The sequence below is a fragment of the Bufo gargarizans genome, chromosome 1, assembly GCF_014858855.1.
Source record: "Bufo gargarizans isolate SCDJY-AF-19 chromosome 1, ASM1485885v1, whole genome shotgun sequence".
NCBI lineage: Eukaryota > Metazoa > Chordata > Amphibia > Anura > Bufonidae > Bufo > Bufo gargarizans.
In genome coordinates, this window is record NC_058080.1 from 30,153,184 (window position 1) to 30,171,296 (window position 18,113).

Sequence of the window (18,113 nt, forward strand, 5' to 3'; positions counted from 1 at the left end):
ATCAAGGTATTGGCCCAGGAACAGTGGGGTAGTGAAAGTGAGTTAAGAGAAATTTCTATAGGCTCTCCAAGGGGACCATGTCTGGAGAAAAGTGTGTCTGGTGCGAGATTCCCAATGGGAGATCTCTTCCATTCTGTAGATCTGATCAACTCTGCTGATCCATTGATCCAGACTAGGAACCGTGGAAGACAACCAACAAGTCGGAAGTAGTAGTCTGGCAGCAGCTATCATGAGTGAGAAAAGTGAGGACTTAGATGAGTTAACCCCTCCTATACCTAAAGATAGCAGAGCCAAATCTGGTGAGCAAGAGAAGGAAGTCTGGCAGATTTGGTTACATAATTTGATTGTGTTAAGCCACCACGGGTTGATTAGCTCGCATGACCACCAGATATGCAAAAACGAGCCTTTGGACTTGGAACAACGCCAGCACCTATCCGTGGCGCTAGGACTATATAGGCATGTCTTGTCTGGAGTTCTGTACCATCTCATAAGGATCTTATAGCTATTTTCTTGGATACGTACGCATCTGGATATCTTATGTGGGGTAATTAAAGCTTTGGCAATTTCGGGAGGTGTCAGAGTTCGTTGGAGGTCTTTTTCCCACAAACCAATGACTGCGGGTTTGAGGGCTGTAAGGGGGGACATCAGGTTTTTATATATTGTGGAGATGATTCTAGGGGGATAGTTCCTGTTACTTATCAATCCTTCAAACCAGCAGGTAGTGTTGGAAGAAGGGGATTTTTTTGTGAGGAGAAGGGATTCGGGTCTAATGAAGCTCATAAGGACAGGGTTGCGAACCTGTGTGTTTAGTACTTTACAAATTTCTAAATCTGAGAGTATACATCCGTTTGGGTCTAGGAGCTGAGAAACAGGAGTATCAAGGGATCTTAAAGCCAAAGGACAGCTATCTCTCAAGTCTTTAGGGGCCAGATTAATAACATCTCTTATCTGAAGAAGAGGGGAAGGCAGGTTTAAGACCTTAGAGTCAAGAGAGAAATTTCTCCAGACCTTCAATGTATTACGGATGAGAGGGTTTGGGATGGAGCCAGGTGGAGGAAGTGGTTTATCAGCTAGTAGGAGAGCCCTGATGGGGGAGGATAGAAAGGCATTCTCTATTATGGGCCAAGATTTATGGGGTGGATTTCTAATCCAGTCGACTACTCGAGAGAGTTGAATGGCCTTCATATATACCTCTGGGTCGGGAAGCCCAATACCGCCTTTAGCTTTAGATCTAGTTAGTGTAAGGAACGAGATGCGGGAATTTTTACCATTCCAAATAAATTTCCGTATGAGTTTATTGAGGGAAGCAAAAAAGGATTTAGGGATTTCTATAGGGAGTACCTGCATTAAGTAGGTAAGTCTGGGTATGATTAGAGACATTAGGATGTTTTTCCTTCCAAACCAAGAGAGGTATGGGAAATCTAGTGAGTCAATCTGGGTTTGTATAGATGCTAAGAGAGGTTTAAAATTCAAGCTAAATAAATCTGACAAATGGGGGGAAATCCTGATTCCTAGATATGTTAGTAGTTGGGTTTGCCAATTAAATGGGGAGTTTGCCTGAAGGGATGAGAGACTCAGGGGAGAGAGACCCATATGGAGAATTTGAGATTTCGAGGGATTGACTTTGAAGTTGGATAGTGAACCAAATAAGGAGAGTTTTGACAAAATTCTGGGCATGGAAGTATGGGGGTTGGTGGTTAGGATCAATAAGTCATCTGCAAAAGCCGCCAGTTTAAATTCGTGACGCCCGACAACCAAACCTTTGATCTCCCTGTCTTGCCGAAGAATTTGAAGGAGAGATTCCATTACTAGGACAAATATAAGGGGAGATAGTGGGCAGCCTTGTCTCGTGCCATTTCTTATTGGGAATTGAGAAGACATAAGTCCATTGACCGACACGGATGCCGAAGAATGCACATACATAGAAAAAACAGCATTTATGTATTGTATAGGCAGATGAAATTTTGAGAGGGTCAGCTTAATGTATGTCCAATCTATTCTATCAAATGCCTTTTCAGCATCCGTGCCGATCATGACCAGGGGGATGGCTTTATGGGCAGCGTAAAACAGGGCGTTGAGTATTTTAGTTGTGTTATCCTTCCCTTCACGACCCCTAACAAACCCTACCTGGTCCGGATGGATTAAATGGGGGAGTAAGTTTTGGAGTCTTGTGGCAAGCATTTTAGCAATGAGCTTGAGGTCCACATTGAGCAAGGATATGGGGCGGTAATTGGAGCAAGATGAGAGGTCCTTACCCTCTTTCGGGATTATTGTGATAGTGGCTCTCGTCATATCTGAGGAAAGTGGGTGGCCGATTAGCGTACTGTTGCAAATGGGGAGCATGAAAGGAAGTAAAAGTTCTCCAAAGGCCGAATAGTACGATATGGGAAGGCCATCGGGGCCTGGACTTTTTCCTTTGGGGGTAGACTTGATGGCTGTTGTTAATTCTAGAGTGGTAAATGGCTTAGATAGAGATTCTAACTTTGTTAATTCTAGCAAGCTGACCCATTAGAAACACAGCTCTAAGTTGAAATCGCAATGCAATTAATTTAACTTGAAGTAATCGCATTGCGATTTCAACTTAGACCTGGTTTACTGTGGTTGGCTTGGTAGAATTAGCAAAGATAACGAATATGACGAATGTATTCGTCATATTCCTCAAAACGAAGATATCAAAAAATTCTCCATCTTCGTTTTAGCTCCATATTCATCAACTTTGCTAATTCTAGCAATCAAATAGGAAGGTTGACTATAGAGACAGCTAAGTTTATTTCGCCATGTGATTATATTAGTTTGCTTTTTTTTAAAATAAATAGAATAATTATAATAATTATCAAGTAATTATCAAGATTTGTCATTTTCGCTAATTCTAGATATCAAACCAATAGGAAAGTTGCCTTAAGTTAAAATCGCAATACACGATTATTTAAATCGCTGTCGGAATATTTTTGCTGTCTCCGATTGACATTCTATATTATTTATGTGAATAAATTAAAATCTGTAATAAAGGAGATTCTAATTTATTATCATAAATATCAAACTAAAACAAGCTCGTGATCTGCGTTGAATTGAAGACAAAACCCAGTTACAGACAAAATATATATGTAATTTATTAATACAATTTATAGTGCAAAATAATATATAATAAAATTGGCGATAATAAAATTCAATCAATGATATGCAAAATAGTGATAAAGTCAAAAATAATTGAGAATATATATATATATATATATATATATATATACACAATTATGCCTTTCTTATAATTATACCCCTCAATTATATTTAAAATCTATTAAATACTTGATTTCTCTCAGCCGACAAATGTCCGATTAAACCCAAATCTGGTTTATCTTTTATCTATACAAATATATATATATATATATAATCAACCATATCGGTCTAGAACTGAATTCAATTCCTTGGAGATAATACCGTGTTTTCACCAGTATATTTTCAATCTCCCTGTATTGGATTAATTTTCTGGATGATGCTGCAGGTACACCCCAATCTTATTCCAAAACAGATACTATACACAAAGTATGGTTAATTGAATATATATAGATATGTATTATATTAATTAATTATCCTATAAAATATAGGTAAGGTTATACTGTACCAAAATGTCAGCTAGCAGAAATCAGTTTCAATGGTTTTAAGATGGCTGCCTCCAATGACTGAAAAGGTGGTCAGGGCTGGATCTGGTCTTTTGAAGATGGTAAGAGAGAGAGAGCTAGAGAGCGCTAGAGATCGATCCCTTCTGTCAGCCCATACCATATTTTTATCCTATCTTAGAAAGGGCTTGGCCACGTTTTATCATTAACTAGTGACCTCACTTTATAATCAATATAACCTCCCTAAATGTTTATGTTACCCTAACACTAGATGGCACTAGTACTCCATACCAAAGTCGAAGCACTCACTTCATTCTTTTATTTATATACTAGCTATAAATTTAATCTAAGGTTTCAGACAAAACCTTGAGAAGATCTGGAATAGACAATGACTTTTATACTTAGTCAACCACCTTGTTTATCCTTAAATCTTTTGACCAGACCTAATTAAATCAAGATACACATGACTATTCTTAAGTCATTGTTCTTAGAAAAGACAGGGTTTGTTCATGATCACCTGTGTCCACATTTCTCCATTCAAGAAAACCTCAAGGAAAGAAATAATTAACTTGTGTGTTACACTGAGAGATTCTAAAAATGACAGAGGAATTTGTACCTCGTTTCTAATCTTAAAACTGAATATAGCTATAAGGACCATACTCTTATCTATATACTATATATTCAGCACACATATTACAATTGATAATATAAAATCAATCTACTCATACATTAAATTCATATAAAACCACAAAGAAAGATTAGAGTCTTTCTATTCACTGAAAATCATCATAACTCAGCACATTTCTAATACATTGTCTTATCTAGGCAATTACTTTTCATTAGACCTTGGGACATCTCCTTCTCACAAAAACAGACTTAGGTAAACACTTTGGTACATATTGTAAACCTTAGGTTAGCAATTTCAGAGTAAAAAAAATCATGAACTCACTCTGCCTTTTAAAATAAGACAAAATGGTTGTCCCTTAGGCTCATGTCCATACTCCTATATAGGCCTTATACTTTCTTCATACCCAATAGTTCTGACAAATCCCCCCCCTTCTTCCCACGTTAGTCAAGAATCCCCTTAAGACCTAACTGGGAGAAGGTCGGAAGAATTTTCATGTTCATCAATATTTTATCCGAGTCTTTTGTTGCATCATAAAGACAATCCTGGAAAAGTATATTATCACAGAGATCCTGTGTCCAATGGTTTTAGCATATAAGAAAATGCAAAACTTGGCACCAATCATGCCATTATTGCTGTGACTTTGTTCTCATGCATAATGTACCAATTTGGTTCCTCTCCCAAGCTAAAATTGTGATATCCGGTATCTTCATCCAATGAATGTCCTTGGATCTAATTTCGCTAAGATTTTTGAAGTACAATCTTCTTATTTATTATTCACAATCCTGGGACATCTGAAACATGGATGTAGATTCGGGTTGATGATTAGTTCCGTCTTCAATTGGACCTCTCGGATCAACACCATCCGCACGATATCTGTATCTTTGTTGTCATCATCATCGCCAGGAATCACGTCTAGTTCCGCCCGTCCTTTTTCTATAAAAGAAAATTAAAGTATGAATACATATTCTTTAATCTTTTGAGATGTATAGTTTCCCTAGCATTGCTATGTAAAATGCTTTGCAAGGAAACACCAGAATCGTAACATCTGTGAACTGAGAGAAATCAGATTAACGCATCCTTATTCATTCTCTTATTCAGCATCATCATCTATGATTCTCAGTTGTGATCTCAGATGACATACTCGCAATTGATTTACATGGACCCATTTCTCGATGAAACCATCTTTGGTATGAATTTTCACCTTATAAACTACAGGTGATATTTTATCAATTACATCATACTGACCTTTCCATGATGGGAGAATTTTTCTTTCTTTTACCCGATCCCGGGCAAAGTTATAGAGATACACTCTGTAGATATTGTAGGGGTTGATGGGCCGTTTCAACAATGATTTTCTCACCCTGTACAAAACTTCTAAAGTTTTGAAGTGCCCAGACTGTGGCTAGTAAAGCTTTTTCACAGTCACTAAACTTTATTTCTACTGGTGACAGTGATTAACTTGCATAAGCTATAACTTTATGCAATTTATCCTGTTTTTGGCCTAGGACAGCACTAATACTAAGATTTGTAAAACCAGTTTCCAGATAAAAGGGTTTACCCCCTCTGGATAAGCTAGACATGGGGCTTGGGTGAGTCTCCTTTTAAGCTCAGACATAGCTTGTTCCTGATCCTCCCCCTATGTCCAGGGTACACCTTTCTTTAACAATGTCAGCAACGGTTTACTAATCTCCGCATAGTTATCAATGAATTTACGGGAGTAATTCATCATTCCCAGGAATGATCTTAGTTCACTGATATTGGTGGGCGTTTTAGACTTCATAACAGCTTCCACCTTTTTCTTCTGGGGATTCAGGCCTTCACAGGTAACCTCATGTCCAAAGAAATTTACCTTAGTTCGACACCACTGGGCTTTCTGTAAAGAAATTTTCACACCTGCCTCTTTCGACTGATTCAGTACATGCCTAATTTCTTGGATATGCTGGTCAAATGAAGTACTTTTCATCAAAATGTCATCTACATAAGTTAAATTTCCTCTTTCTGTGGCATCAGGCATAGCCTTATGTAAAAATACCGCAAATTCATGACCTGAATTTATGTACCGAAACGGTAGTCTAGTCCAGGCAAACTGTTCTTTACCAAAAGTAAAGGCCAATTTGTATTGATCTTCAGGACTCACTTTGATGGTCCAATATCCCTGAGCGCAATCTAAGGTGGTAAAGATCCTAGCGCCTTGCATTTGTACCAAGCATTGGTCTATATATGGCACGGGCCAGCCGGACATATATACATGTTTATTTAGCCGACGAAGATCAGCACATAAACGCCATTGACCATTCGGTTTAAGAATTCCAAGAATAGGATTATTATAAGAACTGTGCACTGGTCTTATAATACCTCTCTCCTTGAGATTTTGGATTATTTCCGCTAGCGAGTCGTAACAAGCTAGTGGAAGACGATATTGCTTGATATAAACGGGAGGTGCCTTAGGATCAGTCTGGATCCTGGCAATGTGTATGTCAGTCAGACCACAATCAAAGGAATCTTTAGCAAAGATATCCTTGAATTCTAAGAGAACTTCCTTTAGCTGTTGTCGCTCTGGGTCATTTGGAGCATCCATCAGCTAATGAGATTTGTTGCTGGACCATTTCCATAAACCCTGGGCAAACTTCTGGTTGACCTATTTCATAGGTTTCCTCCAACCTGTCAGTGAGGTCATGATCTGACTTACCTGCTTTTTCAGCAAACTCATGATATTCCTGGGCTTCCTGCTCATTGATTGTATGATCAAAGGTAAGGGAGGATTCCTCTACCTTACAGGTACCTTCTTCAAGATTAAAAGGATATATTGAACTAACGGTGAACAATCCTTCAGGAGAAGAATAAAATGTTTGTTCAACCAATTGTTCTTCTGTTAGATACGATTCAGGTATTAGGCCAATAATTACATTCTGAAACCCAAAAGTATAATAATCTGAATCTAATGCCATACCAATGATAGTGTCTTTAGACAAATGAACTTCATTTGGCATACCATTATTCACAATTATTTGGGTTTTAAAGGTTTGTAAATTCACCATAGGGGTAGGATTTCCTGAAATACCTAATTGTTGCATTCTGTTTGATAGGCATATCAATGCATCACAATTCTTAAATTTTTGGCCTTTTGACACCTGAATGGGTAACAGGAAATTATTAGTACCTGGAGGGATGATTATATCTCGTGGCACTACTACACTGACTGCATAAGGCAGTACCTGGGATGACTTAAGTGCTTCATGTTCATCCATAAAACCATCAGGATTCCCTTTTAATCTTGTCCACAATGTGGAATTCACTATATCCACATGGATGGCAAAACGATGTAAAATATCGTTGCCAATGTACATGGGATATCTGGGTTCATCAAGCACCAGGAATAAATGAGTAGCCGATTTTCCTGCAATAGAAATGGTTAATATACATTTTGCAATTATATTATGATCATCAGAATCATTATCTAAGTCATGTATCCAATTATCTTGTGGATTTGGATATCGAATCACTTTAGAATTGGCCATTTGATTTAGTAGATACCTACTAATATAACTATTTTCATGGCGCAAATCCAATTTAGCCCTCTTAGTTCTTCCTAAGTCATTCACCTGTACTGGGAAGAACATCTCATCATCCACCTTTTCCATTCCCACTAGGAATTGTTCGTGACCATTAAACCCAGTAGGGTCAGTAGTTTCTGGGTGTAGGTGGATTGTAAGAACATCCCCTTCCAAACAGACATATTTTACTCATTCAGGAGACACACATATGGTGTTATCTTCCTGTTCACCTATAGTGGAATTTGGAGTGATTTGCAGGAAAGAGACATCAGGGACTTGGCTATTTCGGAAAAATACCTCAATGGAATCCGGCCTTTCCTGTATCACATGGCAGTTACGCCTATTGTGATAGGATTGTGATTGTTCATAATTAATGGGCATCCTCACTTGAGACCATATCACCTTATTAACAAAATCAATAACTGGGCTTAATCTTTTCAGGAAATCGATGCCAATAAGTAATCTATCAATGGGCATATCCACGATCAATGTAGGATGGCTAATTACTTTGTTTCCTACTTTAACATCCATCCAAGCTTTACCTAAAACCTTGAGGGCATTGCCTGAGACACTTACCAGGTTAGCATTAAAACTATTTAACTTATACCTGTTAGAAGATACATCCTGCAATTGTTGGAAGTACTTTAAAAGATAATAAAGTTGCTTGGCTACCTGTATCTATCAAGGCTATTATTGGTGGGGCATTATCAAATAATTCAACTTCCATATAATATCTATTTTCTATTTCCTGTATGGAACAAAGATATTTGGCATGATTATTGAAATTGCTTTCCTGCTTGGCAGTTATACTTGTCCTCGACTCCTCCTCCTCCTTCCTTTTTTGAGCAGGATCGTATACCTTCTTCTGTGCAGCTGAAGACTTTGTGTGCTGTAAGACAGAACAAACAGGTTTCCCCTCCCCCTTGCCATGTGGCTTTGTAAGGGTTAAATTCCTTTTAAAGGGAAAGACAATTATGTTAGATTGCTCCACTTTACATACATTTAAGTCATCAACCTCTGCAACATTTGACATACTTACCTGCTTCTCCCCCTTTATATTTGGGGAGGACTCTCTACAGGAGGGGTTACCCCTAAAAAAGGATTTTTAGGGTTAGCAGTGATGGTTTTAGACAATTCCTCCATCCGCTGCATCAACATACCAAACTGATCTTGGATTTGATCTACTCGATCATATAGGTTACTTCTCTTTCTCCCATAATCTTTGGGAGATTGATTTTGGTACCGATATGATTGTGACCTCCCAGAACCATCTGACTCAGAACCACTTTGAACCCTTTCTGGCCTACGTTGATATCCCCTATAATAATTATTTTGATATCTTTGAAAAGGAGGGAACCGTCTATTTCTAAACTCCTTCTGGTGGTTTGGGTTCTTTTCAGCAACATTTGGACCCTTATTTGGCTGGGAAGGTCTAGGAGTTTTTAACACATCAGCATAACTCCTTTTAGGGCTCTCAAATTTTCCCTGATCTCTTTTTATGTGAGTTTCTGCTATTTCCTCACTCACTCTTTTAAATTTTCTATCAGGAGACTCATCACAATTTTGTATTGCAGCGTACAGAGTTGTACTCTCGGTGAGTAACCAATCCAGAGTTTTTCTAGGATGGTAATCCCTGGCCAAAATAAATTTTATTTTATTGGGCAAAGCGTCATAAAATAACTGGATGAATTCACTACCTTCAAAATTGGGATCTTTTTCGGATAAACTATAGGCATTTTTGAGGACTGACAAAAATTCCCTGGGACTTTGATTAGGTCTACATTTCAGGGTAAATAAGGCCCTCTTTGCAGCAGTAGCGGACTTTTAGGGACCAAATTCAGTTTTTATTTCTGCGACCACAGGACCAAGAATCCCTACCCATATCTCTAAGGGAATTAAAGAAATACCGGTGTTTTGGTTTGAATACCCAGGTAATAAATTCAAGTTTCTGTATGTCCTGTTCTAAATGTAAAGTTTTCATGGCCTACTCATATATTTCCAAATGACTTATTGTGGAGGGTGACCCCTTTTTAGCAAACTGACCCACAGTTTCCTTGAGAAACTTGATCACTTTAGTAGTGTCTATCATGGGTTGATAAGATCTCTGTACTGAACTTGTAGAGGACCTAGGAGGTGAAATCAGTCTTAATTTAGGAAGAGAATGTTCTCTCAGAGCCAATAATTCTTCTCCATTAAAGGGGTTGTCATATTTACTTTCTGCATCTAATTCCCCCCTGGAATATTTTACCTGCACTCTATTAGTATCCTTAGGCTGTCTGAATTGTAAAGGGTCAAGATCTCTGTTATCTAACTCTGTTTGTAAATTTCTATTGTCCTTATACAACTTTTTACATTCCTCATCTAGATCCACCATAGACAATTGACATTTAGACAGTTCATTAGTAGCCTGACTTAATTTCCATTCCAGAGTTCTTATTACCTCTTGCTGTTGATTGTCTCTGTCATTATATTCTGATAATTTAGCAGACCATTGTGCTAATTCACCAGAAACCATGGCCGCCTTAATTTCCATTTGTAGATAGGTCTTTTTGAAATGTATCAATTTCATATGCCTGTTCAACATTTTTATATTTAGCTTTTTCTAATTGCTTTGCTATTTCAACAACTAAATATACAAATTCAGGCCAAGATTGAAGGATTAATGAATCCTTATCTTTCTTATGTTTAGTTTGGGAAATGTGACAGAGATAATCAGCAAACCGGGATTTATCAGACCAGACATCATCTGCATATTCTACAGCTCTCTTTTCCAATTCAACCCTCCAATCCTTTAACTCTCTCTTAATATCCAACCTGTCATCCATATGACACATCACAATATATTTAATTAATTCTTAAGTCTTTCTATCATGCATATCAGTCTTTACCACTGCAGCAGCAGCCTGCATGCCTTGGCTAGCCTCGCTATTGTTCTCAGACATGTTTTTACTTGTTGCACTACAATTACCACAATAACTTTATCAAATATATCTTTTGCACCCCAAAATTTTGTTTCTATTACAAGCAGATCTCGGTAGGACCTCCAGATTAATGTGGGAATATTTATGCTGTCTCCGATTGACAGTCTATATTATTTATGGGAATAAATTAAAATCTGTAATAAAGGAGATTCTAATTTATTATCATAAATATCAAGCTAAAACAAGCTCGTGATCTGCGTTGAATTGAAGACAAAACCCAGTTACAGACAAAATATATGTAATTTATTAATACAATTTATAGTGCAAAATAATATATATAATAAAATTGGCGATAATAAAATTCAATCAATGATATGCAAAATAGTGATAAAGTCAAAAATAATTGAGAATATATATATATATATATACACAATTATGCCTTCTTATAATGATATCCCTCAATTATATTTAAAATCAATTTAATACTTGATTTCTCTCAGCCGACAAATGTCCGATTAAACCCAAATCTGGTTTATCTTTTATCTATACAAATATATATATAATCAACCATACTGGTCTAGAACTGAATTGAATTCCTTGGAGATAATACCGTGTTTTCACCAGTATATATTCAATCTCCCTGTATTGGATATATTTTCAGGATGATGCTACAGGTACACCCCAATCTTATTCCAAAACAGATACTATACACAAAGTATGGTTAATTGAATATATATAGATATGTATTATATTAATTAATTATCCTATAAAATATAGATAAGATTATAATATACCAAAATGTCAGCTAGCAGAAATCAGTTTCAATGGTTCTAAGATGGCTGCCTCCAATGACTGAAAAGGTGGTCAGGGCTGGATCTGGTCTTTTGAAGATGGTCAGAGAGAGAGAGCTAGAGAGCTCTAGAGATCGATCCCTTCTGTCAGCCCATACCATATTTTTATCCTATCTTAGAAAGGGCTTGGCCACGTTTTATCATTAACTAGTGACCTCACTATATAATCAATAGAACCTCCCTAAATCTTTGTTACCCTAACACTAGATGGCTCTAGTACTCCATACAAAAGTCGAAGCACTCACTTCATTCTTTTATTTATATACTAGCAATACATTTTATCTAAGGTTTCAGACAAAACCTTGAGAAGATCTTGAATAGACAATGACTTTTATACTTAGTCAACCACTTTGTTTATCCTTAAATCTTTTGACCAGACCTAATTAAATCAAGATACACATGACTATTCTTAAGTCATTGTTCTTGGAAAAGACAAGGTTTTTTCATGATCACCTGTGTCCACATTTCTCCATTCAAAAAAAACCTCAAGGAGAGAAATAATTAACTTGTGTGTTACACTGAGAGATTCTAAAAATGACAGAGGAACTTGTACCTCGTTTCTAATCTTAAAACTGAATATAGCTATAAGGACCATATTCTTATCTATATACTATATATTCAGCACACATATTAAAATTGATAATATAAAATCAATCTACTCATACATTGATTCATATAAAACCACAAAGAAAGATTAGAGTCTTTCTATTCACTGAAAATCATCATAACTCAGCACATTTCTAATACATTGTCTTATCTAGGCAATTACATTTCATTAGACCTTGGGACATCTCCTTCTCACAAAAACAGACTTAGGTAAACACTTTGGTACATATTGTAAACCTTAGGTTAGCAATTTCAGAGTAAAAAAAATCCTGAACTCACTCTGCCTTTTAAAATAAGACAAAATGGTTGTCCCTTAGGCTCATGTCCATACTCTTATATAGGCCTTATACTTATGGACTTTATTCATACCCAATAGTTCTGACATCGCATATTAATTGAGATAACTAGAATAATGACAAATATTAGAATTTCGTCAAAATCGAATCTGGCACCTCCCGCTCATCACTAATAAGGATGTGATGAACCCCTCTGGCAGACCTACTGTCTCCAGGATGGGTTCACGACTACAATCGTTGTCAATCTATTCCTTTTTGCAGTACATTGTTGATGAGATTCCACAGTGTCTGAGAGATACGAATGACCTTTTGAAGAGAATTAAAAGTTTAGATTGCAATAAACTATTCAACTTGTGTAGCTTGGATGTACAAAGTCTCTATACTCGTGTTGAGCAAATTGAAGTTAACAAAGTGCAATTTGATCCAAATTTCAGGAAAATTTTCATTTCCCATGAAGCCAAATTTCCTCGTGCATTGTGGTAATGAATGCATTTTTCCTAAAATGGAGTTTAAATATATATAATGGATTCAATGAAATCCACAATAGACTACCTCAAAAGGCGTAAACTGAAGGTTTTACCATGGCCTTCACATTCCCTGATCTAACCTTCATTGTAGATAGATCTCAAAAGAGCATAGTATAAAAGACGGCCCAAGAATCTCACAGAACTGGAAGACGTCTATGTCACAGTTGTTACATTTGGCTGTGACCTTCTGTCTATTCTCTCGCTGCAGCTCCGTTCCTGTGTGTTTGCGGTTCTTTATGGGTTAACTCCCCTGTGTGCCTATTAGGAGTTAATCCTCTGTCTGCTCCATGGGTGTGGCCTCTCTGCTGCACTCATGGAACCTGTATATAAGGCTGAGGTTTCCTCAGTTCTGTGTCAGCTCTCCTGGTGTGTGTTGTCTTGTCCTGCTCCTAGTTTGTACTCACTCTCCTATGCTGCTGACCCATGGGATCCGTGTCTGTCTGTCTGTGCTCTGTGGGTTTCCTACTTGTTCATTCCAGTCCTCTTTCCTGTGTTTTGTTATCTGTTCTGCCAGTTATGTTTTAGTCACCAAGTTTGTATTAATGTCTCTGTTCAGCAAGGCCTTGCTGCACCTTTCTTTGCAGCAGAGTGCCATGGGCAAGGCCATGCAGTTTACTGCCAGTGGAGCAAGTCCTTCTCTGCTCATTGTCACTCCTGTTTCCTTGCTATGAACTTCCGTTTTTAGTTGCCTGCTTGTATTTGCCTGTTTGTTATGTTTGCCTATGTACCGTCGGTACCTTCTGGTACCTGTTGTCCGTTTGCTCCTGTTGTCACTGTCTAGTTCACACTCCAGAGTGGACCCTGGCAACTCCCTGTGGCAAAGCCTAACCCTACCATCTGGGGCCCTAGTGAATACCAGGAGTTGCTTAGTCACGCCCCTCTGGAGTATTACTAGACAGTGGCGCAGTGGGGGTTTTCCTCCCACTGTGCGGACATTACATAGAGCTCTCTATTTCCCTGTGTTTCCCTCCTTGGATTCTGTTTGTACAATAAACTTTTGTGTGTCTGTACCTGAGTTCCGTTTGTTTATTGCTTGACGACACGGAGGTCTCTCCTGGGACCTCCAACTCGTGACAGTCTACCAGGAGAATGGAGGAAAATTCCCCAAACAAGTAATGATAGACTCATGGCTGCTCCAAAAAGCATTTACAAGCTGTGATACTTGCTAAAAGAGGAACGACTAGGTACTAACCATGCAGGGGCCCACAGTTTTTCTTCTAGCCCCTTTCCTTTTTTCGGCAATTGAAAATGTAAAAGGTGAAAATAAAAATAAATGTTTTTGCTTAAGATACAAAGGGAATGTGTCATTTTTAACTTCATGATTTTTTGGAGATCATTTCATCTTCAACTTACTTAATCTGTTTACAGCAGTTTTGACCAGGGTGCCGAGTTTGCAGTTGTGTTAGGGTATTCCGTTATAGGTCTGGTTTCCGTTATGCAGGAAGGAAAACAAAGTCCTGGTATGCTTACACATAGAAATCTATTATGATGGATCAGATCAGAATGCCTCTTAAAGGCTTCCATTTTGCATTCTGTCCAGGAATTCCGTTATATTCCGTTATAACTTGTTTTCATTTCACAAAACTAAATCTTTATTTTTTTCTTCAGACAGTGACATCTGCCAGAAATGTCCTGAAGATCAGTGGCCAGATCCAGGAAAAACAAGATGTTTTCCTAAAGTCTATGAATTTCTCTCATATAAAGAAGATACCGTGGCTTCAGTCTTCTCTATAATTGTGATTCTCTGCTGTGCTATAACCTGCTACATCATAAGAAAGTTCATCTTACATTGGGACACTCCTCTAGTAAAGGCCAATAACCGGACAGTGAGCTTCATCCTCCTGGTCTCCATCATGTTGAGCTTCCTCTGTGTCTCTTTCTTCCTTGGTTGTCCAGTAGACATAACCTGTAAGATGAGACAAACATCCTTTGGCATTTTCTTCTCAGTTGCACTCTCTTCAGTTTTGGCCAAGACTATCATGGTCTGCATTGCTTTCAAAGCCACCAAACCAGGCAGTTCCTGGAGGAAGTTGGTGGAGATCAGATTGTCCTATTATGTGGTGGTGATATGTTCCTTCATACAAGTGAAGATCTGTGCTATTTGGTTGTCAGTCTCTCCTCCATATCAGGAGTTTGACCACCACTCTTATCCTGGGAAGATCATCATTCAGTGTAATGAAGGCTCAGATATCTGCTTCTACTCCATGTTGGGTTATCTGGGGCTCCTGGCAGCTGTAAGCCTTGTTCTGGCTTTCATGGTGAGGACATTACCGGACAGTTTTAATGAGGCCAAGTACATCACCTTCAGCATGCTGGTGTTCTGCAGCGTCTGGATCTCCATGATCCCGGCTTATCTGAGCACAAGGGGAAAGAACATGGTGGCTGTGGAGATATTCGCCATATTGTCCTCATCTGCTGGAATATTAGCCTGTATATTCTTCCCTAAATGTTATATCCTAATAAGGAAACCTGAGCTGAACTGCCGAAACCAATTAGTAAAAAAGTAAATTTAATTTAGTCACAATGAAGGATATACTGTACAATGCATTCAGAAAGCCTTCAGACCCTTTCACATTTTCTGATTTTATGTTGTGGCCTTAGAGTATAATATATATATATATATATATATATATATATATATATATATATATACAGTCATGTGAAAAAATTAAGACACCCTTTGAAAGCATGTGGTTTTTTGTAACATTTTTAATAAAAGGTTATTTCATCTCCGTTTCAACAATACAGAGAGATTAAAGTAATCCAACTAAACAAAGAAAACTGAAGAAACGTCTTTTCAAGATCTTCTGTAAATGTCATTCTCCAAAAATGCCTATTCTAACTGAGGAAAAAGATAGGACACCCTCACATGTATTCCCTCTTAAATTGGCTCAGATCTCACACAGGTATATCACACCAGGTGCACATAATTAGTAGATCGTTACTCTGCATGTTGAATGAGGCTTGCCCTATTTAAACCTCAGACATTTAGTTTGGTGTGCTCCTGACTGTTGAAGTGAGAGTGAGCACCATGGTGAGAGCAAAAGAGCTGTCAGAGGACTTCAGAAAAAAGATTGTAGCAGCCTATGAGTCTGGGAAGGGATTTAAAAAGATCTCAAAAGATTTTGAAATCAGCCATTCCACTGTCCGGAAGATAGTCTACAAGTGGAGGGCTTTCAAAACAACTGCCAACATGCCCAGGACTGGTCGCCCCAGCAAGTTCACCCCAAGAGCAGACCGCAAGATGCTAAAAGCGGTCTCCAAAAACCCTAAAGTGTCATCTCGAGAACTACAGCAGGCTCTGGCTACTGTTGATGTAGAAGTACATGCCTCTACAATCAGAAAGACACTGTACAAGTTTAACTTGCATGGGAGGTGTGCAAGGAGGAAACCTTTGCTTTCCAAGAGAAACATCGAGGCCAGACTGACATTTGCCAGAGATAAAGTTGACAAAGACCAGGACTTCTGGAATAATGTTCTTTGGACAGATGAGTCCAAAATTGAATTATTTGGACACAACAGCAGAGGACATGTTTGGCGTAAACCAAACACAGCATTCCAAGAAAAGAACCTCATACCAACTGTGAAGCATGGAGGTGGAAGTGTCATGGTTTGGGGCTGCTTTGCTGCAGCAGGACCTGGTCAGCTCACCATCATAGAATCCACGATGAATTCTACTGTGTATCAGAAGGTGCTTGAAGAACATGTGAGACCATCAGTTAGAAAATTAAAGCTGAAGCGGAACTGGACCATGCAACATGACAATGACCCAAAACATACTAGTAAATCAACCAAAGATTGGCTGAAAAAGAAGAAATGGAGAGTCCTGGAATGGCCAAGTCAAAGTCCAGATTTGAATCCCATTGAGATGCTGTGGGGTGACTTGAAAAGGGCTGTACGTGCAAGAAACTCCTCAAACATCTCACAGCTGAAAAAGTTCTGCATTGAGGAGTGGGGTAAAATTTCCTCAGACCGATGTCGAAGACTGGTAGGTGGCTACAAGAACCGTCTCACTGCAGTTATTTCAGCCAAAGGAGGTAACACTCGCTATTAGGGGCAAGGGTGTCCTATCTTTTTCCTCAGTTAGAATAGGCATTTTTGTAGAATGACATTTACAGAAGATCTTGAAAAGACTTTTCTTCAGTTTTCTTTGTTTAGTTGGATTACTTTAATCTCTCTGTATTGTTGAAACGGAGATGAAATAACCTTTTATTAAAAATGTTACAAAAAACCACATGCTTTCAAAGGGTGTCCTAATTTTTTCACATGACTGTGTATATATATATATAAAGGGTTTTCCCTATCATTCTGCACACAATACTCCATAATGAGAAAGTGAATGCAGACTGTTCACAATTTTTTCAAATTTGTTGAAAAGACATAAACATAAGTATTCAGACCCGCTTATTTGAAGCCCCTTTGACAGTGATTCCAGCCTCCAGTCTTCTTGCGGATCATGCCACAAGATTTGCACCCCTGATTCTCTGCAATTCTTCTCTGAAGATATTCTCAAGTTCTGTAAGGTTAGATGGGGGCCATTGGTGGACAGCCTTTTTCAGGTCTCTCCTGAGATGTTTGATTGGGTTCAGGGCTTTAGCTGAGCCACTCAAGGATATTTACAGAGTTGTCTCTAAGCCGCTCCTATGTATGCTGTCTTAGCTGTGTGCTTAGGGTCATTTTCTTGTTAGAAGGTGAACCTTTGGCCCAATCTGATGCAGAACACTCTGGGTCAGGTTTGGTCATTCAGCTTTTTCTCAAAACTGAGCAGTCTCCCTGTCCAACCACTAAAAAACACCCTCCAACATGTTGCTACTAGCACCAAGCTTCACTGTAGGGATGGTATTGGGCAGGTGATGGACAGTGCCTTGTTTCCTCCAGACAGGATGATTAGAATTGAGGCCAAAAAGATCAATCCTGGTTTCATTAGACCAAAAAAAATATTATTTTTTAAAGAGTCCTTTAGGTGCTTTTTTTTTGCAAACTCCAGATGGCCTTCATGTGTCTTTTACTGAGATGAGGCTTCTTTCAGGTTACAAATGGAGAAGTGCTACAGTGATTGTTGACCTTCTGGAACTTTCTCCCATCTGCACACAGGATTTTTGAAGCTCAGCCAGAG

At 38.3% G+C, this 18,113-nt stretch overlaps 1 protein-coding gene across 1 annotated transcript; it reads left to right on the forward strand.

Moving 5' to 3' along the window:
* Positions 1–229: 229 nt before the first annotated feature.
* Positions 230–15,504, forward strand: LOC122923790 (vomeronasal type-2 receptor 26-like). Its single transcript, XM_044274664.1, has 2 exons — positions 230–299; positions 14,606–15,504. Exons 1-2 carry the CDS (start codon positions 230–232, stop codon positions 15,502–15,504), a joined length of 969 nt encoding a protein of 322 aa, XP_044130599.1.
* Positions 15,505–18,113: the final 2,609 nt, after the last annotated feature.